This window comes from Narcine bancroftii, chromosome 2 (assembly GCF_036971445.1).
Source record: "Narcine bancroftii isolate sNarBan1 chromosome 2, sNarBan1.hap1, whole genome shotgun sequence".
Classification (NCBI taxonomy): domain Eukaryota; kingdom Metazoa; phylum Chordata; class Chondrichthyes; order Torpediniformes; family Narcinidae; genus Narcine; species Narcine bancroftii.
Genome location: NC_091470.1, coordinates 173,402,314 through 173,428,143, shown reverse-complemented (window position 1 = coordinate 173,428,143; position 25,830 = coordinate 173,402,314). Strand labels below are relative to the sequence as shown.

The following is a 25,830-nucleotide window of genomic DNA, read 5'->3' as shown; positions in this document are numbered from 1 at the left end:
ACTTTGGTGAATCCCACAGATAACACTGGACAAACAAATATTTTCAAACAGTTGGCTTCCTGAAATTGGGGGTTATAATAAACAACTTCAAGATGAATACAAAGATCATTTCTAATTTGCTGTATCTCATTGGAAACTGGAGAAACATTAAATGAACGTTTATTGAATTTCGCATGTTTAATTGTGTAACAAAGCTGAAACGTTGCATTAGTTCAATGTCCTGGTGAAACCTTTCACCATGTTCGTCACTGACGGCACCAAGATCAGCAGGGAAGAAGTCCAAGTGCGAATGCAGAAAATGAATATCAATGGCATGTGGCTCTATATGGTTTTGTCTGCTTGAAGTAGACTTAAAATATGACAGGGAATCACAAAAATAGGTTATATTTAAAATACGGGTACCTGATAAGGTGATAAGGAGATTTTCATGATCAGCGGCCCAAAATCCATAAAATACACCCAAAAGTGTTCAGGAAGCAAAATCTTCATTGTCCAGTGTAATTATTTGCCTATTTGACTTCCTGCCCATTATCTTTGTTCTTTCGTATTGTTCAAACCCTTTGTGCTAAGACTGTCAATATTTGCCAATAATTCAATGAGTTTCAAATTAAACCACATTAATAGAGATTGTATTAGATGCCTCTGCAAGTCCACAGAAATATCTTTCATGGACTGTCACTTCAGCCACATCTTCAAAAAAAAAAGGGTTCCTCGGTTAAAAGTACCCAAATTTCATCTCTCAACCCATCACTTTTATCCCTGAAAACTACCCTCCAAGTTGTATGCTATCCTAACTTGGACTTCATTGTCAATGGGTCCAAGTCCTGAAAATCCATCCCCTGGTTTCCTTTCAAAGGTAAGTGTTTGGAAGGGGCTACCAGGAGTGATGGTGAAAGCAGGTATAAGAGTAGTCTTTAAGAGGCTTTTAATTCGGCATTAGTGTGCAAGGAATGGAGAGAGATGATTATTGCAGGCAGAAGAGATTTTGTTTAATTTGGCATTGTGTTTGGTTGAGGGCCATAGGGCACTTTGGGATTGAATTTTGAGGTTGCAGTTTTGGTTTTGCTGAGATTGTGTGAAAGGAAAAAGCTGTAAGCCAAAGGTGGCTGAAGCCAAATTAATTACATGAACACCTAAAAGTCTGGAGCCAGAAAAGACCACTTAGGTCGAAGATTTCTGTTCTCCCTTTTACTTCATACTACTAAGAGCACAGAATTTATTTGATGTTGAAAGGTCATTTATTTTTCCTTTGTATTGTGGCACACGCAGGTCTATGTGGAGAATGTCGGGAAGGATTACTTTGCCAACAGCAACGAGATTTAAGAGAGTATACTCAGGCCACTATATATATCCGTAAAGTGGTGGAAAGTATAAAGGTAAGAATCTTTCATAAATTGCACTGATGAAATGGGTGCTGTAATGTAATTAATGGTGCTAAGTAAAAGCTAATTGTCATCCAACTGCTGGATTTGGGCAGTGAGCAGTGCAGTCCATCACAATGCACTTACCGTTGTGTGTCTGATTTAAACGAGACATTTGCTAACCTTTTACCAAGATCCTATTTGAAGTGCCACAGCAGTGGATACCAAAGCAACCAGTGTACCTCAAGATACATTTGTTTTTTTGGGGGATTTTTTTTAATACTTTTAATCAAGTCAAGTTTATTGTCATCTGATTGAACAGTACAACCTTTTTTTAAATTTTTTTATTTTTCACACTATGAACCAAAATACACACAAACATTTCCCTCTTGAATATACAGGGTCATTTTCTCCCCTCCCTTCCCACCCCTCCTCCCTACCCACTCAACGTTCAACATATATGATACAACAAACCCATTAAACAATGTCATCACACAGTGAAAATGAACAAGAAAATTGCATCATCTACTTTTACACACTGAGTCAGTTCATTTTGACTTCTTCTCATTCTATCATTTAAGGGGGTGGAGGTCTGCGGTAGGCCCTCTCTGTTGTGTCCCATGTACGGTTCCCAAGTTTGTTCGAATACAGTGACTTTATTTTTTAAATTATATGTTATTTTTTCCAATGGAATACATTTATTCATTTCTATGTACCATTGCTGTATTCTCAGCCTCTCTTCTGATTTCCAAGTTGACATTAAACATTTTTTTGCTACAGCTAAGGCTATCATAATAAATCTATTTTGCGCTTTATCCAGTTTGAGGCCTAATTCTTTACTTATATTAGTTAGAAGAAAGATCTCTGGATTTTTTGGTATGTTGCTTTTTGTGATTTTATTTAATACCTGATTTAGATCTTCCCAAAATTTTTCAACTTCCTCACATGCCCAAATTGCATGTACTGTTGTTCCCGTTTCCTTCTTACAGCGAAAACACTATCTGATACTGTTGGGTCCCATTTATTTAACTTGTGGAGCATGATATATAGCCTGTGTAACCAATTATATTGTATCATGCGTAACCTCATGTTTATTGCGTTTCTCATAGTTCTGGAGCAGAGCTTTTTCCATTTTTCATTTTTTATCTTTATGTTTAGATCTTGTTTCCACTTTTTGGGTTTACAGCTTATTTCATCATTCTCTTTTTCTTGCAGTTTGATGTACATGTTATAAATCTTTTAATTATCATTGTGTCTGTAATCATATATTCAAAGCTGCTTCCTTTTGGTAACCTCAGCCTGCTTCCCAATTTTCCTTTAAGTAGGTTTTCAGTTAGAGGTATGCAAACATTGTACCGAGTTATACCATATTTGTACTTCATTTGTTCAAAAGATAATAAATTATTTCCCAAAAAACAATTTTCTATTCTTTTGATCCCTTTTCTCTCCCATTCTCTAAAAGAAAGGATATCTATTGTGAAAGGGATTAGTTGATTTTGCATCAATAATAATTTTGGTAGTTGGTAATTTGTATTTTTCCTTTCTAAATGAATCTTCTTCCAAATGTTGAGCAGATGGTGCAGTACTGGTGAACTTCTATGTTGCACCAGTTTTTCGTCCAACTTATTAAGTATATGTTCTGGTACCTTCTCCCCTATTTTATCTAGCTCTAACCTGGTCAAATCTGGTGATTCCCTTGTTTGATAAAAATCTGATAGATATCTTAATTGTGCTGCTCTATAATAATTCTTAAAAGTTTGGTAGCTGTAAGCCCCCTTGTTTGTACCATTCTGTTTAATTTATCTACCACTATCCTTGGTTTCCCCCTTTCCATAAGAATTTTCTTCAGCTCATTAAAGAATTTTTCTGTTAAGGGAATTGGTAACAATTGAAATAAGTATTATATCCTTGGGAAGATATTCATTTTAATGCAATTTACCCTTCCTATCAGTGTTAGTTATAAGTCTTTCCAATGTTCTAAGTCATCTTGTAATTCTGACGTCTGTGGTGGACAAGTTGTTGGAAAGTGTTCTGAGGGATGCTATTTACAAATTTTTGGAGGTACAGGGATTGATAGGGAGTAATCAGCATGGTTTTTTCAGGGGTAGATCATGCTTGACAAACCTGATTGAGTTCTTCGAGGGGGTTACAAAAAAGGTTGATGAAGAGAAAGCTGTGGATGTCTATTTGGACTTTAGTAAAGCTTTTGACAAAGTTCCCCACAGGAGGTTAGGAAAAAAGGTGGAGCCATTAGGTATAAATAAGGAGGTAGTGAAATGGATTCAGCAGTGGTTGGATGGAAGGTGTCAGAGAGTAGTGGTAGAAAATTGTTTGTCCAATTGGAGGCCGGTGACTAGTGGAGTTCCTCAGGGTTCGGTCCTGGGTCCACTATTATTTGTTATATATATTAACGATCTGGATGTAGGGGTGGAGAATTGGATAAGCAAGTTTGCGGATGACACAAAGATTGGTGGTGTTGTGGACAGTGAGGTAGATTACCGTAGATTAAAAGGTGATTTAGGAAGGCTGGAGGTGTGGGCTGAGAAATGGCTGATGGAATTTAATGCAGATAAATGTGAGGTGCTACATTTTGGAAAGGCAAATTTAAATAGGTCATATACATTGAATGGTAGACAATTGAGGAGTGCAGAGCAACAAAGGGATTTAGGAATGATGGTAAATAGTACCCTCAAGGCTGATACTCAGGTAGATGTGTGGTGAAGAAGGCATTTGGAATGTTGGCCTTCATAAATCGGAGTATTGAATTCAAGAGTAGGGAGGTTATGATGAAATTGTACAAGGCATTGGTGAGGCCAAATTTGGAGTACTGTGTACGGTTTTGGTCACCAAATTATAGGAAAGATATAAACAAAATAGAGAGAGTGCAGAGAAGGTTCACGAGAATGTTGACAGGATTTCAGGGTCTGAGTTACAGGGAAAGGTTGTGCAGACTGGGGCTTTTTTCTCTGGAGTATAGAAGATTGAGAGGGGACTTGATAGAGGTGTTTAAGATTTTAAAAGGGACAGACAGAGTAAATGTGGATAGGCTTTTTCAATTAAGAAAGGGGGAGATTCAAACTAGAGGACGGTTTAAGATTGAAGGGGGAAAATTATAAGGGGAACATGAGGGGAAATTTCTTTACGCAGAGGGTGGTGGGGATGTGGAATGAGCTTCCGGCAGACGTGGTCGAGGCGGGATCATTGGTTACATTTAAGGAAAGACTGGATCGTTACATGGATAGGAGGGGACTAGAGGGGTATGGACCGGGTGCTGGTCAGTGGGACTAGGAGGGTGGGGATTTGCTACGGCATGGACTAGTAGGGCCGAACTGGCCTATTCTGTGCTGTAAGTGGTTATATGGTTATATGGTAATTTCTTCAATAATAGCTGATAATTTAATTTGTGTAGATTATTATCTAGTCTAATACCTAGGTATCGGATTGCTTGTGTTTGCCATTTAAATGGTGATTCTTTCTTAAACTTTGTGAAATTCACATTATTAATTGGCATCGCTTCACTTTTATTTGCGTTGATCTTGTAACCTGATATTTCTCCATATTCCTTCAATTTCTTATGTAATTCTTTTATTGATAATTCTGGTTCTGTTAAGTATACTATGACGTCATCTGCAAATAGACTGATTTTATATTCCTTCTCTTTTATTTTTATCCCTTTTATTTTCTGTTCTTATCAGTTCTGCCAAGGGTTCTATAGCTAAAGCGAACAGTGAGGGAGATAGTGGACATCCCTGCCTAGTTGACCTGCTTAATTTAAATTGGTTCGATATATATCCATTTACTGTCACCTTTGCCAATGGTCCCTTATATAATGTTTTAATCCAATTAATATATTTCTCTGGTAGGTTGAACCTCTGTAGTACTTTGAATAAATAATTCCATTCTACCCTGTCAAAGGCTTTCTCTGTATCTCAAGCAACTGCCACTGTTGGCGTCTTTCCTTGTTCTGCATGGATTAAGTTAATGAACTTACAGATATTTTCTGTTCTTCGTCTTTTCTTAATAAATCCAGTTTGATCTAGTTTTATTATTTTTGGTACACAATCGGCAAAAATTTTTGCTAATAGTTTTGCTATTATCTTATAATCTGAGTTAAGTAGAGATATTGGTCTATAAGATTCTGGTGTTAGTGGATCTTTCCCCGTCTTTGGTATTACAGTAATTATTGCTGTTTTACATGAATCTGGGAAGCTTTGTGTTTCTTCAATCTGGTTCACTACTTCCAGGAGTGGAAGAATTAATAAGTCTTTAAATGTTTTATAGAATTCTATCGGGAGTCCGTCCTCTCCAAGTATTTTATTGTTCGGTAGCGTTTTTAATATATCCTGTATTTCCTCCATTTCAAATGTTTTTATCAGTTTGTTTTTCTCCTCTTCTTGCAATTTCAGTAGTTCAATTTTAGCTAGAAACTCATCTATTTGGTCTTCTTTCCCTTCATTCTCAGTTCGGTATAATTGCTCATAGAATTCCTTGAAGTTTTCATTGATCTCTGTGGGGTTATATGTAATTTGTTTGTCCTTTTTCCTTGATGGCAATACCGTTCTTTTAGCTTGTTCTGTTTTAAGCTGCCAAGCTAGTATTTTGTGCATTTTTTCCCCTAGCTCATAATACTTCTGCTTTGTCTTCATTATGTTCTTCTCCACCTGATAAATTTGTAGTGTTTCGTATTTTATTTCTTTGTCTGCCATTTCTCTTCTTTTTGTTGTATCTTCCCTTGTTGCTAGTTCTTTTTCTGTACTTACTATTTCCCTTTCCAACTGTTCTATTTCCCGATTGTAGTCCTTCTTCATCTTAGTTACATAACTTATTATCTGCCCTCTGATGAACGCTTTCATTGCATCCCATAGTATAAACTTATCATTCACTGATTCTGTATTTATTTCAAAGTACATTTTAATTTGGCGCTCAGTGAATTCTCTAAAATCCTGTCTTTTAAGTAGCATGAAGTTTAATCTCCATCTCTCCGTTCTTGTGGGATGTCCTCCAGTTCTATTGCAAATAACAGGGGTGAGTGATCCGATAACAATCTAGCTTTATATTCCATTTTCCTAACATTCCCTTGGATATGGGCTGACAACAGGAACAGGTCAATCCTTGAGTATGTTTTATGTCTACTCGAATAATATGAGTATTCCTTCTCCTTTGGGTGTTGTCTCCTCCATATATCCAAAAGTTGCATTTCCTGCATTGATTTAACCATAAATTTGCTACTTTGTAATTTCTGCTAGTCTTTTGTCCAGTTTTATCCATCTTTGAATCCAAATTAAGGTTAAAGTCCCCTCCTATCAATATATTCCACTGAGTATCTACAATCTTCAAAAAGATATCTTGCATAAACTTCTGATTCTCTTCATTAGGTGCATATATATTGAGCAAATTCCAAATTTCTGAATATATCTGACACTTTATCATTACATACCTCCCTGCTGGATCTATTATTTCCTCCTCTATTTTGATTGGTACATTTTTAATGATTAATATGGCTACACCTCTGTCTTTTGAGTTATATGTTGCTGCCATTACGTGCCCTACCCAGTCTCTCCTTAATTTCTTGTGTTTCACTTCAGTTAGATGCATTTCCTGCACGAATGCTATATCAATTTTTTTTTCAGTAAATTTAATAGCCTCTACCTTTTGATTTGGTTATGTATTCCGTTAATATTTATAGTCCTATAGTTGAACATGGCCATCTCATACTTTGTTTACATCTCATTTCCGCTTCCTCGCCACCACCTTTCCCCTTTTCCCCATTTCTATTTCTCAGTTTTCTTTTTTTGAACGCACTGTATGACAACACTTCTAAAACATAAAATATTTCAACCATTCCCACATCTAAAATTCCCTTAACCACAAGTGTCTCTCTCCACCACCCCCCCACCGCCCAAGTCGCCTCTTCCCTCTTGTCCCTTGCTAGGCAACCACAACACCCCTCTCCATTCGGACTGCGAACCCGTTAACAAGTGTCACCTGATTTCACAGTGATTGTTATTCTCTCCCACCCAACCCCCTCCAGAAAAGACTTTTATCTTCACATTACAACAGAGCTCCCCCTCATTTCTTCTCTTTTTCTATTTATGTTTTATTTATTTATTATTAATTTTTTTAATCCCTCCTTTTTTCTCCCCACTTCTCCCTTCCTTTTTCTTCCCTCCTTTAGTTCTAACTTATACATTATTTTTACTTCTTTATATGTAGTTTGTCGTCATTCTTTGTTCTTGTTACATCTCTTCATCTCTCTTTCTGTCTTGCAGACGTTCTGTAAATTCTTGTGCTTTCTCTGGATCCGAGAACAATCTGTTTTGCTGCCCCGGGATAACTGTTTTAAGCACCGCTGGATATCTTAACATAAACTTATAGCCTTTCTTCCATAGGATCGATTTTGTTGCATTAAACTCCTTCAGGAGCTCAAAACTTATGTTTGGGTAGAAAATTTTTTTTGACCTTTGTATTCCAGTGGTTTTTTGTCTTCTCTCATTTTATTCATTGCCTTCTCCAATATATTTTCTCTTGTCGTGTATCTCAGGAATTTTACTAACTCGGATCTTGGTTTTTGTTGTGATAGGTGGAATAGTGGATAATGAAGAAGGTTTTCAAGGATTGCAGAGGGATTTGAGCTGCTTAGAAAAGTAGGCTGAAAAATGGCAGATGGAATTTAATGCTGATAAGTGTGAGGTGCTTCATTTTGGTAAGAAGAATCAGAATAGGACATACGTAGTAAATGGGAGAGCATTGATGAATACAGAAGAGCAGAAAGATTTAGGAGTGACGGTACATCATTCCCTGAAGGTAGAAACTCACGTGAATAGGGTGGTGAAGAAGGCTTTTAGTATGCTGGCCTTTATCAATCATTGCATGGAATATAGGAGTTGGGAGGTGATGTTGAGACTGTATAAGACGTTGGTGCAGCCTAATTTGGAGTTCTGTGTGCAGTTCTGGTCGCCTAATTATAGGAAGGATATAAACAGAGTGGAGAGAGTGCAGAGAAGGTTTACCAGAATGTTACCTGGGTTTAAGCATCTAGAGTATAGGGAGAGATTGGACAGATTAGGTCTTTATTCTTTGGAGCGTAGAAGGTTGAGAGGGGATTTGATAGAAGTATTTAAGATTATGAAAGGGATAGACAGAGTGGATGTGGATAGACTATTTCCGTTAAGAGGAGGAAAGATTAAAACAAGAGGACATGAGTTAAGAATTAAGGGGCAGAGGTTTAGAGGTAACATGAGGGGGAACTTCTTTACTCAGAGAGTGGTAGCCGTGTGGAATGAGCTTCCGGGAGAAATAGTGGCGGCGGAGTCAATTGTATTATTTAAGAAAAGGTTGGACAGGTATATGGATGAGAAGAAGATGGAGGGTTATGGGCATTGTGCAGGGAGGTGGGACTAGAAAGGGGTGTTTGGTTCGGTGCAGACTAGAAGGGCCTAATGACCTGTTTTCCGTGCTGTAATTGTTATGTTATGTTATGTGGTTTCGGGGCTAATGTTCCGTGTGCCCTTTCTATTTCCATTCCTTCCTGCATTTCTGGCATTCCCAGGACTTTTGGGATCCATTCTTTTATAAATTCTTTCATATCTTTGCCTTCTTCATCTTCCTTAAGGCCCATTATCTTTATATTGTTTCGCCTACTATAGTTTTCCATTATATCCATCTTCTGAGTTAACAACTCCTGTGTTTCTTTAACTTTTTTATCACTTTCTTCCAATTTTTTTTTTAAGTTGTTCATTTCCATTTCTACTCCCATTACACGTTCTTCCACATATTCTAATCTTTTCCCTAAATCTGTTATGACCAGCTCTATTCTACTCACTTTTTCTTCTGTACTTTTCATTTTTCTTTTCATTTCACTAAGTTCTAGTGTCACCCATTCTTCTAATGCTTTTATTTGTCCTTGAAAATTTTTTTTTAAATCTATGTACTGTCCATTAATTTTATCTCCTATTCCTCTGTGCAGAGCTTGGTGTTCTCCTTTTTCTGTGTCTGCTCTTGGGTTTGTGTCTTCTATTTCTCTTCCTTGTATCTGTGTCTCTTCTGACTTTCTTGTTGAGCTGCTTGTCTCAGTTTGTTGGGTTTTTTTTCCCATGGTGTCTAGATGTTGGTCCTCTTCTTCTGGGTTGGTTATCTGTTGTGTCTCTAGTTTCCTTTTTTTCTTTCTCACCCCTCCCATTCCTGTTGTTTTCTTTATCTTCCAGCTGGGAGCCCTGCTGTCGGGTCTCTCTCAGTTGTTCACGCTGTGGAGTTCCACTCCACAGCTGGTCCCCCCTCCCGTCGGTGTTGTCCTTGTCATGCGCAGTTGCACGCTCTTGTTTGGCTCCGTGAGCCATTTTTGCAGTCCTTAGATTAGTGGGTTGCGACCCTGCGGGGTCTCCACTAACCTCGGGGAGTGGGCTCCTCTTTCCACGGCGAGTCCCTGCTTTTTCGTGCAGGTAAGGCCTTCACCTTTCTCTTCTGGCGTCTTTATTTCTTCTTTTCTTCCCGTTGTTTTTGGCTTTTCTTTATTAGGTGCCATTTTCTCCACACCTTTACTTATTTGTTGTGATTTGTGTGTCTATGGCTTTGCTTTTTCTTCACTTTTTTCCTTTTCTGGAGAGGGCTGGTATTCTCCTACCAGCCACTACTCCATCACATGACTCAAGATACATTTGTTCAAGGGAGATTGATCTCAGCCATCTCAATAATATCTTGTTTTAGATTAGATTAGAAATCTGTTCTTAATTGTGTCCAATTTGTTTCATAGTAATATACATAGACTGAAATGACTGCTTTATGACCAAGAAAGTTGGAAACAAAAATAGTTCTCTGACTTTCAGATTTTAACTGAACAAAGTGGCAATTTGATTTATTCTTATTATTGCAAAATGTTTCCATGACCAGCATTGCTGAGATTCATTTCCATTGGCAAGCCTCTGTTTTCTTGGACCAGAATCTCTTCTGTACACAATTTTGCCAGGTTTACTGATGGGTTTCATTAATCCATTAAATGGCAGATTAGGGGAAATTAACACTGATTAAATACTGAAAATTAGATTTGTACATATTTCAACTAAGGATATAAAATGTCCCTTTGAAAGGCACATTGTTTTTGTGCAGAAAGGAGCACAAGTGAAAGCATTTTGGTTACCAAAGGATAAGTTAATGGTTGAAGCCTTCAAATGAAAATACTGATTTTTTAATTTAAATTTAGACATACAGTACAGTAACAGGTCATTTCAGGTTTTACGGCCCACGAGCCCGTGCCATCCAATTACACCCAATTAATCTACAGCCCCCAGTATGTTTTGAATGGTGGAAGGAAACCGTAGTCTCCAGGGAAAATCCACGTAGACACAAGGTGAACATACAAACTCCTTGAACCCTGGTCCCGATCGCTGGCGTTGCACTAACCACTACACCAACTGTGCCTCCCAAAATTTTAATAATATGGAAAACACACACATCTAATTGTATAAATAACTATTTAATATACTGTCATCAGGAATATCTTTGTATTTGAAATTTAGAATATATTCTCCACGATTCATTCTATTAATTTTATTTAGTTTATTTTAAAATGAATGTTCACTACATGGGGAGAATAGTTGATGGAATTAAATCATTTCAAATTGATTCATCAGTTGAGTATCTTGACTTTTGTTCTGTAATGTCATAATGTATAAAAATCAGAATTTTACAAATGCAATTTCATATTTTAAAAATGGAAATGATGAAAATGTTTTAAAAAAATGCTTTTATCATTTATTGCTAAGCTAATTAAACAGGAAATTTTTAAAGATTAGTTACCCACGGAACAATAAAACAACTTGTTAGACTTGAACATGGAACATTCATGTAGTAGACTGCAGAGTGTGAGGTGTAACAGGTAAAGTACATGATAAATCTTTTGGATTGGATGTTTAGATTTTCCAAAAAACAATAATTAGATAAGTACAATAAAGCTGTAAGGTGCTCAGATCGATGTGAATGTTGAGCTAAGTTGAGTAGAAGATTAGATAAAAGAACAAATGACAGCAAGTAGGGTGAATAGGAAATAAAATAAATCTGCAGATGCTGAAAATCTGAAATTAAAAATAGAATTTTCTCAGCACACTGTTTCCTTCTTCTTCATATGTGCTGCCTGACCTGTGGACCTGTTTCCAGTGTTTTCTGATTTTTTTTTTGTTGTTTTGAAGTTCAAATTTATTGTCAAAGTCCATACATGACATCACATAAAACCCCTGTACAGTCTTTCTGTAAACTGTACTAACTGTGTATAAACATCACTGGACAACAATTTTTTTTCAAAAGGTTTGCTTCCTGAAATAAATTTGGGGATTATGAGAGACAACTTCAAACTGAATACAAAGGATTTGCTGTATCACATAGGGAAACATTAAATCAACTTTTATTTAATTTACCAGGTTGATGCCTGATGCATTTAGTTCAACTAAATTCAAAATGTTTTGCTGCTAATTTTCATTTGTACTCAGCATCTGATGCCTCTTGTGTCAGTGTCCAACAATAGTCAGCCAGCATTGATGGATTCCTGATACCGCTTTTCCAGGGTCGCAGTGTCCTGGTGAAACTTTTCACCATGTTTGTCATTGACCACATCAAGATCAGCCGGGAACTGCGAAAGCAGAAAATGACTTGTTGCCCTTCATGGTTTTGTATGCCTGAAGAAGAGTTAAAATATGACAGGAAATCATAAAAATATCTTCAAACTGGTACGCAATAGGAAAAATGTAGGGCGATTTTTGTGATCAGCAACCCAAAATCCATAAAATACATCCAAAAGTATTCAGGAAGAAAAATCTTCATTGTCCAGCAATGTACAAGTCCTTAAATGAATCTCTGATTGGGTCTGTTATTCAGAAGTGTGATAGTTGTATCAAACTCCTGAATATGCAATTGGTTTAAGGTCATCAGGCTAATGCATTGTAGTGTCATACTAATCAGAGTTGGACCTCAAACTATTCTCAATATAGATGAAAAATCTTGGTAACAGTTCAAAACTAAGTTGGAAACAAGTGCAGTTCCCAAATGTACTGGAGAAACTCAGCAGGTTACGCAGCGTCCACAGAAAGTAAAGAGTAACTAACGATCTGACCTGACTCCTTTGTCATACGACCCTCCCCCATGTACCTTGTAGCCAATGTGGCATAGTATCATCTGACTCTCTGTATTCTTATATTCTAAAGCTGAATGATTGTATGCTTGGCTTGAAACTGTAACCTACACAGTTGTGACCACTGATCACTGTATTATTCCTTAGGTGATGAAAGAAGGTGCGCCAGAGTTAAATTTAAGTGGTTCTGAGGCTGAGGAGGACCGAGAGGAAGGCAAAGTAGAAGGAGAGAAGGATCCCGACTTCAACCAGGTAGCATCCATTTGATTCTGTTGAGAGTGACATAAGAGTGACTGCAAAACAAAAACCACATCAAGGTCCAGTCCCGACAAAGGGGCTTGGTGAAATGTTGCATGTGTTTCTTTTCTCTCAGATCAGATGCAGCCTTTATTTTAAATGTCTGGCACCTGCAATTTTTTTGACATTCTTTAGCTTTGTTAGCATTGGACATGATGGACCGAAGAGCTTTTAACTGTGCTCTAATTCTGTGATTCTATTATATTGTAATTTGATGGTTGGCAAATATACTCAGGCCAACATGAAGGCTGATAATCATTGCAAATGTATTTGTAAGGCAAAAAGTATCTTTAGAAACAAAGTTAAATGAGAAAGTCTGTAGATTTTGGGATCGAGAGTAACATAAATATCCTGGATAAACTCAGCAGGTAACATAGCATCCAGAGGAAACAAACATCTCGAGACTGAGCCCTTTCCCTTGGGTTTGAGCAAAAAACAGGCAGGAGCCTTTAGATGTTCAAAATTTATGTAAAATTTGGAATTATTCCTGTCCATATTCCATGCACAGTGTTAAATAGCATGTGCCTGTAACAATCCACTGAGTCAATTTAAAAATGCCCAATTAAAACACTGGGCATTTGGGATGGGATAAATTATTCAATTGGATCTTTACAGAGAGAGTTTATAGCAGTGGTTCTCAACCTTTTTCTTTCCATTCCTGTCTTGGGTAAACTTGTACCTCTTATTTTGTTCGTTTTAGATTGGTCACAGTGTTTGAGCTACCGAAAGAAAATAGACACACACACACCGAGAGCAGTTCAGTTATACAAATGTTTATTACAAATTCAAAAGCTGATTTCAAACTACAATATGCAAGCCCTTCCCAACTATACTTATCAACGCCTGGACTGGTCCCAACCGCCGAAGCGAGGCAACGACTACACACTTGGAGTAGGTTGTCGGGGCACCGGTAGCAGCTTCTCCACCTCCCCCGACTGGGACGTTGGCTGGACTCTAGAAGTTCTTCTTCTTGCTGAGAGATGTTGCCACCTCTCGAAGAGTCTCAGACTTCAGCAGCGGGATCATGGCTTATATTACCCAAAAACTGCTTACCCAAGCACCTATTCCCAGCACAGCAAGAAAGATAAGCGAGCAACTAGCATGCCTAGGCTTCTATCGAATAACATAATTTTCAGCTTATCACTTTGAATACAATGGTTTATTTTGCAGCAAGGCTAGGCCTCTGACAGTCTGTGACCAAAACAAGCAGGAAGATTAAATGTTCTTGGTACACAGGTGTCCTTTCATCAGATAACAGCATCTCTGGCCCCTCGGTGGAATTTAGCTTATGTCTGCTGATTCTAAAAAAACAAACAGGTTCTCAGCCTTGCAGAAGCAAAGGCTGCAAAAGTAAAAAAAACAACACAGTTAGAATCTTCCATTACAGCTCCCATACCACTTGAAGTATTCCCAATGTCATAGGTGCTCTAATTAGTAAGGGATTACTTAAGGTGGTATGTGGGTGGAAAGAAAAAGATTGAAAACCACTGTTTTAATCGTACCTCACTGACTCGTTATGTGCTCAGTTGCATGACTCGAAAGGAAATGAGCCAATTACAATTTTTCTCAAGCAAAATATTTCAGTGATAATTGAGTCTAGACCAGTGATTCTCAACCTTCCCTTCCCACTCACATACCACTTTAAGCAATCCCTTACTGATCACAGAGTACCAATGGCATAGGGAATACTTAAAGTGGTATGTGAGTGGAAAGAAAAGGGTTGAGAACCACTGGTTTATAGGAATGTTTAGACTGCAGGATTTTCAAGTTGAAGTCTACACTTTGCATGACCTTGAGATTATATTCATACTGGAAGACATTTGTATTGTCAGTCAGGACCATTAAACACAAATTAAGGTTCAAACAAAATTTTTGATCAGATATTAATATCATTGCAATTGAGGAACTTTAAAAAAAAAATTAGGAAATGGTGGGGAAGGAAACAGAAGAATTTGTATCAGGCTATGTAGGTAAGATGGACAACATCTGACCAGTGAAAATTTATAAGGGATTAAATAATGATGTCTCTGCAGACTGAACAAGAAATGTCACTCCATATTCTGCACTGATCGGGATGCACACAAGATTGACTAAGTAAACTTTTTTATTTCCTACTGTGAAGTTGCATGCTGAGTTCTAAATTTCTGAGTTCTAATCTTCCAGAGTAATGGAGCAAAGCGGCGAAAATTGACACATCCCTGCATTGGAAGTGGCAGCAGTACTTACTATAAACAGGGAATTCGGCGCAGTACACGGCACAGAGTTCGAGGGGAAAAGGAACTCATTGTGTCAGCCAATCAAACTCTCAAAGAGTTGAAAATACAGGTAAGAATGGTTTTGAGGGTTCCAGCTTGAAGTAAGGTCCAGTTCTGTTAGTGTAAGCATCTGATTTATTGCAGTCATGATCAGTAGATAATTACCAGAAGAACCAATTATAATTGGAATCGTAGGTAATTTCAAAAACCAGTAACTCCTTTGAAGAAGACCGCAGAGCCCACCTCACTGACAAAAGACAAAGGAGGAAAAACCCAACCCCAACCCACCAATTTTCCCTTGCAACCATGCCTGCCTGTCCCGCATCGGACATGTCAGCCACAAACGAGCCTGCAGCAGACGTGGACATTACCCCTCCATAAATCTTCGTCTGCGAAGCCAAGCCAAAGAAGACTGGAGCAAGAGAGCAGAGCTCATTCTGTCAAGAGTACTGGGCATATTGGATCATATACTTTATGGCCTTAAAATCTCTATTACACTAGTTAACCAGTTCAGAAACATGCTGACTCTTAAGTACGACTAAGCTAAACTCATTTTTGTTTTGGCTACATTAGGTTAATCAGATAGTATTTATGGTCATTCACCAAAATAAAAATGTAATAATACATTTAGCCAAGGCAGACAAAGATTCGCCATTAGCATTGCCCAGCGCCCCTTACAATCAGTGAAAGATAATTAAAGGAGAATCACTCAGAATCAGCGAGTGTCTGTGGAGTCGTCTCCAGTGCTCCCACAGCCTCTGCTGCCACACAAGACTCCAGTTTCAAGCCATCGGTAACCTGAGCTCCAGATCCAGTCTGCTGCCCCCTCCCCCCCACCATCGAACTAACAGGCAGTATTTAAATAAAACACCGCTGGATCCTTTAACAGGCCGCTTGAAGCGTGAAGGGCTGTAGAACCCCACAGGAGAGTGTTGTGTCTTCACTTCCCGCTCTCCCTGGGGCAACACCAACATTTTTTAAATGTTTACATTGGAAATAATTCAGTTTATTAAGAAATATTTTTTACATTGTGACGGATAATGTTATATTTTATATTGTATATAGATGTGTTTAAAAGGGGATCAATTATGGCAGGTTTTTTAGTGTAGCTCACATACAAACACTTCAAAACAGATCTCATTTAAAATGCCAGAGTGCCTTTGCAAAAACTTTGAAGAATGCCTATAAGGACCTCACAAGTAGGTGTTAATTGACATGCTGTGGAGTAATGGATTATTGTTTTGGCAAGCAATAGATAAACGAACTCAGAAGATTGGGTGCAGTGCTGCAGTCTGAGTGCAGTTGGCTGTTCTAAGAGGGTGGTTTTCTCTGAGAAAGAGAGAAAAAAATCAGTTCTAGAGTTCAGCAGCAGCAACTGGGACTGGAACAGGACAAGCTGGCAAGCTTGTGGAAAATCCCTATTTTGAAGATGGGTTGCGAGTGCTTAGTTTAGCCAGGTCAAAGCCTTTGTGATCCATTCAAGAGGAGATGGCTGGCTGTATAATGTTTCACTTGAAATAAGAGAAACAGAAAATGAACTCTGTGATGAGCTGAAAGAAAGAGGTTATCATCTGGAAAACCCCGATGGGGCATATTTTTTGGCAAGACACGCTCTCTGAAATCTGACAAGAACCTTCCTGAGCGGTAACCATTTACTTTTCAAGCACCAAAGCCTGGTGAAATACATAACTGTTAAAATTCTGTGCACAGTCTAAGAATTGCCTGATACCGATGAACTTGGAGGAATGAGAAGTGAGATTGGACTGTGAATCAAAGAACTTTTCTGAACTTACACACACATTACATATCCGTATGCTTCGAATTAGAAGGGGGTTAAGTTAGAGTTTGATCCTGTTTTTATGTTTAAAGAAAATTAAAAGTATCTTTTGTTTAAGTAACACCATTGTCTTGGTGTATTTCTATTGCTGCTGGGTTTTGGGGTCCTCTGGCCCCATAACAACATAAAATAAAATAAGAAGAGTAGAATACAAAGAAAAATATCTGGTAAATCCAATGTTATGTAGGTTGAATTGTTACCCCTGCAGATACAATGTACAGCTATGTCCCAACGAGTGACACCAACCGTGTCCCAAAGTTGCAAGATTTCTAAAATCATTACTGCTGGTATTCCAGTTCCCAAAGAATTAGTTAAATGAATCAAAATTGGTATTAAAGGTACACACATTGAATGCATCTGTAAGTACTTCCCTGTTTGATTGGTGTTAATAAATAAATATTTTTCAGACCTGATTATTATATTATTGGACACACCCTAATTCCGCTCGTGATCCTGAGTATGTACATTGCCCACATGAGGAAATCCTAACCCTCTAGGACTCCTTTTGCAGATCATGCATGCCTTTTCTGTTGCACCATTTGATCAGAACTTGTCACTGGATGGACGGATGCTAACAGATGACAGTGCAACTCTGGGCAGCCTAGGAGTCATCCCAGAGTCGGTCATTCTATTGAAGGTACTTTAATTTGGCTTTTGGTACTGGTGATATTACCCTGAACATTAAAACTGTTAGTTTTAATGGTGTCATTGACTTTAATATATCCAATCGCGTGCATTAATTTTATAATCGGTTACACTTTTGCAGCATTCCCTAAAAAGTATCAGGCACCCATGGTGATTGATAGATGCCGGATAAGTGAATTTTCCAGTTGCTTGAGATTGCATGTTGCATGATTGGCGAACTGACCATATTAAACACCGATATTGAACTTATAATTTTGGCTGATTTATTTTTTGCTGGTTGCTCAAGGCAATTAAGCCTTCCAATTATCTATGTGGATTTTAGCGGACAGCTTAATCCTATTACAGCACCAGTGACCTGGGTTTGAATCCAGCGCTGTCTGTAAGGGCTTTGTACATTCTTCCCCTTTCTGCATGGATTTCCTCCAGGTGTTCCTGTTTCCTCCCACCCTCCAAAAAAATGTACTAGGGTTGTGGGTTAATATTTGGGCAGCACAAGGCTCAAGGGCCAGAAGGGCCTGTTATCCTGCTGTATGTTTATATTAAATATTAAATATAAATAAATTCACTCCAGTCTTTCTGTTTACTCATTTCATCCCATCTTAGTGGTTTAGCTACAAACCAGATAGCCTACAATTTTCCATTTCTTTTATCGGCACGATTGGTGTAGCAGTTAGTGCAAAGCTGTTACAGCACAGGTGATCAGGACCGGGATTCAAATCCTGCGCTTTCTAAGGAGTTTGAACGTTCTTTCCGTGTTTGCGAGGGTTTTTCCTGGGGGCTTTGGTTTTCTCCCACGGTTTGAAATGTACCAGGGGGTGTAAGTTAATTGGATGTAAATTGGGTGGCACAGGTTCTTGGGCTGGAATGGCTTGTTTCCATGCTGTATAAATGTATTTAAAAAGCAAAAAAAAACTTTTTGTTGTAGTTTAAATTGTTCCTAATCTTTTGTTTAAAACTTATCCAGAAGTCATATAATGGTTTATTTTGCAGCAAGGCTAGGCCTCTGACAGTCTGTGACCAAAACAAGCAGGAAGATTAAATGTTCTTGGTACACAGGTGTCCTTTCATCAGATAACAGCATCTCTGGCCCCTCGGTGGAATTTAGCTTATGTCTGCTGATTCTAAAAAAACAAACAGGTTCTCAGCCTTGCAGAAGCAAAGGCTGCAAAAGTAAAAAAACAACACAGTTAGAATCTTCCATTACAGCTCCCATACCACTTGAAGTATTCCCAATGTCATAGGTGCTCTAATTAGTAAGGGATTACTTAAGGTGGTATGTGGGTGGAAAGAAAAAGATTGAAAACCACTGTTTTAATCGTACCTCACTGACTCGTTATGTGCTCAGTTGCATGACTCGAAAGGAAATGAGCCAATTACAATTTTTCTCAAGCAAAATATTTCAGTGATAATTGAGTCTAGACCAGTGATTCTCAACCTTCCCTTCCCATTTGCTTGATGTTCTTGACTGTGGGAAATATTCTAATTTCTGAATTCGTTTTCATTATTTTCTGTGCTTAAGGCTGATGAACCAATTGCTGATTATACAGCGATGGATGATATAATGCAAGGTAGGAGATGATTTTAAAATTACGTCATTTCAACAATTCTGTGTATGAAGTGAGCAATGCCAATTTCAGTCGAGGCTTATAATCCATAAAGTTAACATTTTAATTCCTAAAAGAAGAAAAAGTATTGATTATTTTATCATTCACCACATTTTTATTCTGAACACTAAGAGTTTCTGCAGTTTTTGTAATGTGCTTTTATGTGCACCTCTGAATAAATATTTTTATTCTTTTTCCAGTATGTATGCCTGAGGAGGGTTTTAAAGGTGAGTTTTTTAAAAAATGTTTGAAAATAAGCTTGTGTCTCAACACTACCTCGGAATCTATTTTGCAGTCTATCCAGGATTACATTAGTATCCTAAATATTAATAATGATATGGCAAATGACCGTATTCCCAGGTAATTGATATATTGGTTTTTTAACGTAATTGTTCCTTAAGCATTGATTTTGTTCATCTGGCCAGTTTGAGCTGTGTTATTATTTCACCATCTCTCAGTAATACCAGGTTCTGATGTTTTGGATGTTGCTTGCCTGTTCTAATGTGTTAGAAATAAATAACACATATTTAGCATTTTTTGTGGGTGGGGCGAGGGGGATTACATTGTAAGATGATTCACTGTAAATGACATCATGACTTCATTTGACTGGCCATAAAGAGTTGTTAAACTGCTCTGTGGTTCTTGTTGCAGGAACTGGTCTGTTGGGCCATTGAAGTGAAGCTGCAGACAGCTGAGTGGAAGTTGTGCAGTTGGAAGGTGTACGGGGGTAAAATTCACTCAGAAACTGCACTGGGCATATAGGGATGCACACTGACCTGGTTCATACTTTTAAAAAGAAACAACCAGTCTTTAAATTTGCTTGGAATTCCTGCCTTTATACACAAAAGTGCAGTGTTTCGAGTGTGTTTCAAGGAGCAAAGGGAAACCAAGTCCCCTTTCCATGCTACCTTGCCAATTGATGATGGCCAGATTGATGTTAAGAGAAAAATATTCCTCTCCATTCACTGTCTAAAAATGTGTTTGAAGCAAAAGTGGTTTCTTGATGGCTAATTATACGAGCATCTTGAAGTAAAGTTCCCTCCATGGGCACTAATAACTGCTGGTATATTGTTATTGGCCACTAAACCAGTAATAATTTTCTGTGTGATCTACCACACAGTTGATTTCTGTTTAGAATGATACACCAAGTTGACCTTAAAATTGTGTAATATTGAGTAAATTTGTTTAATAAATATCAGATTAACACATCAGAATTACATTTCACAATGTGGTAATATGCAAGAACAAGATGAATAGATTTAATTTTCTGGAAGTATGAAAGAGATCTTTTAAGTCGGGTTGTTCTTTGCAACTGAAGCTGTGAACACAGTGAAATAGTTGCCTGCTTTATTACATAGTAATGTCTCTAAATGTGTTCAAGTAACATTGTACCAACACTGAAGTTGCTGTAAATAAATGCAATGCTTCCTGATTTAATACATTTTACTGTTTTGGGGTTTTTTTGATACAATCTTTTGCTTGAAAAGGAATTGAAAGTATGCTTCAATAGTTTTTTGCCCCCCAAATCCTGTTAAAAGGGTTGTACAAATTGCGTTTGTTGTAGAAATGCTGTGGTAAGAATGACAAATCCACTTGAATTGTTATATTACCTAACTTACTGTACTAAATAAAAAAGGTGGTTACAGAAAATGTGATTTATTATTTAAGGTTAGGCCAGAGGGTCTTAAATGAGGCAGATCCACCTGTACATTATAATATTGATTTTAATAGGTAAATAATTGCTTATCAATGAGTCTTTTCACAGGTGATTTCAAATTGTGAAATGCCATTGAGATTTGTAAATTGTGATTTTATTGGAACAAACATGCAGACATTTGCCTGTGGACACTCCTTGCAAACCATATCCCTTCTGTCTACATTATCATCTTAAATCACAAATATGAACTATAGTCTGTCTCTAAGTCGGTGGTTCTCAACCTTTTTCTTTACACTTACATACCCCTTTAAGTAATCCCTATGCTATAGGTACTCTGTGATTAGTAAGGGATTGCTTAAGGTGGTGTGTGGGTGGAAAGATAAAGTTGAAAACCATTGTTTTAATCGTTCTTAATTGACTCGTTATGTGCAAGCAAATGGGCCAATTACAATTTTTCTCAAGCAAATTATTTCAGTAATAATTGGGTCTAGAGCAGTGGTTCTCAACCTTCCCTTCCCACTCACATCCCACCTTAAGCAATCCCTTACTAGTCACAGAACACCGATGGCATAGAGATTACTTAAAGTGGTATATGAGTGGAAAGAAAAAGGTTGAGAACCACTGATCTAAATTATATAATCCAGATTAACCTCAGGGATGATTTGCCTGCTGAGTGTTTGTCAATCCTTAGTTGAAATCAGTATCACATAATTTATAGCAAATGACTTTATTTTGCTTTCATGAGGTGTATCATCCATGCTTTTGCTGGGTATCTATCTATTTGTAGTTGGCAGCTCTGGATAAAATGAAAAATCCATCAGGGGAGCACAGAATGTTTAAAATAAGTTTTGATTCAATACTACTTAAAATTACTGTTAACAATTTTTGTTTTCTTACTGTTCTCTCTCATTTTTAAAAATATTTTATTTGCAATTTTAAATCATATGACATTCGTTATATCGATAGAAAAATTATATAATTAAATGAACCCCCCCCCCCCCCAACCTGCTTCGTCCACCCCACTAACACCCTCCCTCCTCCCCTACCCACCTACGAAGAAAGAAAGAAGAAGATCATCACTCAAAACAACAATAATCAACTTTTTAGCTGTGGAAACGGAGACATCCACCAGAGCAGATTGGGAGATCAAATTTTAATACCAAGTATGGGCTCCATACTTTTACAAAAAATGATATTTATCCCTCAAATTATATGTTATCTTTTCTAAAAGAGTACAGGATTTATTCCAGCATGCCATCTTTGCATTCCTAAAACTAAATCTGATTTCCAAGTAATAGCCAAATATTTTTCAGAAACCGCCAAATAGGAAAGGTGTGGCGGAGCTTGTTTGGATGAAGTGTTGTCAGTAAGTGGGGTGGGGGTGGGGGGGGAGGCAGAAAATTGTGCAACATTCAATAATGTCTTGGTGTTTGATGGATTGGTTTGATATTTACAGGAGGAATGCTGGAGTTTGAAATAAACAAGTCAACGTCAGGAAGAAATCTCTGACCTATTTATTTCATTCTCCTAGCATTCCATTCGCTTTGTTTCCCCTCCAGTTGTTATGTGCACATTGACAATTGGCCCTTTTATTCTACTGCAATCCTGTAAATAACTTACCCTTGTTTCCTAGTTCTGATCAGAAGCAGCATATTTATCATCCGGTTCAAGGTTTTGCAGGACATTCAAATTGCCGGGGCCATTCCTTTGTCCCCCCCACTAATGTTGATCGATCCATTGAGTTTACAGAACATTTGGCAGGAAGAGTTCTGGCACAAAACTAATTGCTGGTGTAAGATGAAGTATTGAATGGAGCCCCCCTTACGTTTATCATTGCCAGGTCTGAGTGTGGTCTAAATTCTATCCGGTTGTTCTCTCTAAATTAGAAGCTTCTAGTTTCCATACCTCTGCCACCTTCATGTGATGCATCTCTGACCCTTTGTCAACATTCATCAAAGCCACAGTCAGAGGGCTGTGTTCAGGCCATCTTTGATTTCAACTCCTTGTGCAAAGTCTTTTGCTCGGAAGTTTCTTATGACTTCCTGACCTTGTGTTATTCTCAGAACTGTATTCCCTTCAGAATTCAGTACCTTTGCCATGGTCTCTTTGGCAGACCTTGCTGTAAACACTGTTCAAATGCAAGTTTATTGTCATCGGATTGTACAAGTACAACCTGACGAAACTGTTCTCTGCTCCTCGGAGCAGCACAGATATGAAAATCAATAAACATCATTTTGTAATAGTTGAGTTGTGGAGGGTTTTTACGAGTGGGAAGAAACTATTTCTCACCCTGGTGGTTCAGGCTCTGGAAGATTATGTATGCGGGGTCATCAATAATTTTGCAAGCCCTCTTTAGACAATGAACCCGAAAAATCCCATCGGAGTGGGAGAGACCCCAGTATCCCCTCTGCCGCTCTCTTGGACCTATGGATTGACCACCGATCTAGTACTCTACTGCAACTGTACCACAGCATGATGAGCTAAATTATCAATGACAGTTGTCAAAGAACTCTATTTGTCATTTGCTATAGAGTCAGGAATTTCCAGTTCAGATGAGAGCACTTGATCAGAGAAGATTACAGTTTGATTTTTTGTAAATCTCAGTAATAGGAAATAAACACAAAATGCTGAGCAGATTGAGCAGTAGCTGTGCTGAGAGTAACACCGGATGTTTCCAGCTGAAAATGTTCCATCGGAATCACTGAAGTGGTTCTGAAGAGAGAATTCCTCCATTACACCGTGATCCACTCTCCACCACACCCTGACAGTCTCTCTCCCACTTTGCAGGAGATGGAAGAACTTGGCCTTTCACCAGTTTAATCCCAGTGAAATCCTCCAGGAGGTCAACAATTTATACCATTGCTTTCTCCGTTTATGGCATCGCCTAAACTGAGGATATAAAGAGGAGACTGAATGATTGTTCCACTAAACACTTCTGCATGGATAACACTGAGCATCCAATTGTTTACTGATTTTAATGATCTCCCCTGGCACTTTCTTTTAAATTTTGCATCCATCAAGTTCAAAGAAGCTTAACAGAAGCTTAAAAACAGCACTTCGTGTTTCAGTGTGGCCCCTGTTGTGGAGACGTATTGATTTCCACAACCTCCGATCATAATGGCTTCTCTCATTTTGTTATGAGTGAATTCAGCTATTGCCATTTGCAATCACTCTCGACCCACATTGTTCAAAGTTCAAATTTATCGACATCACACACAACCGTGAGATTCTTTTCTGCTGGTTAGGCAGTATTTCCGAATTGGTGGTCACTGTAAACTCATTCTATTGATTATCCCAACACCAAACCCTTTTGATGCTGCCTTCCTTCCATTCTGTCACTGACCTTCCCTCTATACTTTTACAGGGTGGCACAGTTAGTGCAACACCTTTGGAGCGCCAGCGATCAGGACCAGGGTTCGAATCCCACGTTGTATGTAAGGGGTTGGTATGTTCTCCCCATATCTGCATGGGTTTTCCTCAGGGGCTCTTGTCCTCCACCGTTAGAAATGTACTGGGTGTTTGTAGGTCAGTTGGGTGTAATTGGTCTGTAACTGTGCTATATGTCTAAAATTAAAAAAAAAAATTTAAATCTCCAACTTCACAGAATATTAACTTTGAAATTTTTTTTAAAGTTTCCTTCATTTTTTCCCCCAAATTTCCAACATCTGTGTGCTGGGTTAAGGTGTATACTATTTTTAATTTATTCATTACATCTCTGAAGTACCTTGATGATTGCTTTCCCTTTGAGGATGAAGTGATAATAGTTTAATAATGCAGATTGTGTAAATAATACTGCAGAAAATAACATTGTAAATTTAAATGTAGACATACAGCACGGTAACGGGCCATTTTGGCCCACGGGTCCATGCTGCTGAATTTACACCCAATCAACCCACGTTTTGAACAGTGGGAGGAAACTGATGCCCTTGGGGGGAAAAATGCATGTAGTCATGAGGGGAACGTACAAACTCCTTACAGACAATATGAGATTTGAACCCTTGTCCAAATCGCTAGCACTGTAAAGGTGTTGCACTACACCCACCGTGCTGCCCTCAGAATTGTCTTTTTATTATTTTAGCCATCTGGGTACAATATCACAAACACTGCATCTCTGGGGACATCTCATCAGTGCTATGGAAACTCAGACTTGTTTTATCACACAGTAGATTGAGCTGCATTTGTTTGCTATGCTCACTGAATCCTGTCTTTTTTTCACAAATCCACGATATGCTGGAAAAAAAACACTGGCTCATATTTGCAGTAAAGCTTGCTATCTTCCCTTGCATTGTTTACTCTTTCCAATACTTGGAGCATTCAGACCCTTAACTAGGCATTAGCAGCAAGGGACAATGTCTGAATGCAGGCAAATGGGATTCATGTAGGTGGGCAATAAGGTTGGCGTGATGGGCTGAAGGGCTGTTTCCATGGTGACTCCGTTCACCACTTTCATGCACTTATAAACAGCTAAGTGATCTTGGAACAAACGTCATTTTCCCTCGCAATAACTTTTTAAAACTGCGGCCACTAAAAATCTGAAATAAAGGCAGAAAATACTGGTTCCAATAGAGGGTTTGGACCTGAAACATTAACAATTTCTCTTTCTACGCCTGCTGTCTGACCAGCTGAGTGTTTCCGGCAAACTGATGTGCACGTTAATCTGCACGACATAAATCACCTCAGGGAATGAATCCCTGCATCAATTGGTCAAATGTCTTGCCACATCATTTCCTGTGACTTAAGGCACACGGTCTAAAAAAGAGATCAACTCTCCTTTTGGGGGGACGTGGCAAGATGGCGTAGAGTCTAGACGTGCAATCTCGACCTCTGGCCAGACTTTTAAATACCTGTTTTTTAACCCTTTGTTTTCAAGTTTAAACTTTATAAATTTTAGTTTAAAGTATTAAGGAATCATTATGGCCACTAATGGTAAAAAGACTAAACCTCAAGTTCATAAGTTAAATTTTCGAAGTGCTGAAGATTTGGGGCCTAGACAACTTGACACAGCCCCAGGCTCAATCTCTTCATTGTCTAAACCCCAAAGATCGCCTGTGGGGGCTG

At 38.2% G+C, this 25,830-nt stretch overlaps 1 protein-coding gene across 4 annotated transcripts in view; it reads left to right on the top strand.

Moving 5' to 3' along the window:
* Positions 1 to 20,765, top strand: part of usp48 (ubiquitin specific peptidase 48) — a 181,059-nt gene extending 160,294 nt beyond the window's left edge. For all 4 annotated transcript variants that reach the window (XM_069919155.1, XM_069919151.1, XM_069919150.1 and 1 more), the window contains 7 exons: positions 1,270 to 1,376; positions 12,625 to 12,729; positions 14,938 to 15,099; positions 17,378 to 17,503; positions 19,031 to 19,079; positions 19,316 to 19,342; positions 19,767 to 20,765. In XM_069919155.1, coding sequence (XP_069775256.1) covers positions 1,270 to 1,376; positions 12,625 to 12,729; positions 14,938 to 15,099; positions 17,378 to 17,503; positions 19,031 to 19,079; positions 19,316 to 19,342; positions 19,767 to 19,789 — 599 coding nt within the window. In that variant the 3' untranslated portion in view covers positions 19,790 to 20,765. The remainder of the gene's footprint in view (positions 1 to 1,269; positions 1,377 to 12,624; positions 12,730 to 14,937; positions 15,100 to 17,377; positions 17,504 to 19,030; positions 19,080 to 19,315; positions 19,343 to 19,766) is intronic.
* Positions 20,766 to 25,830: the final 5,065 nt, after the last annotated feature.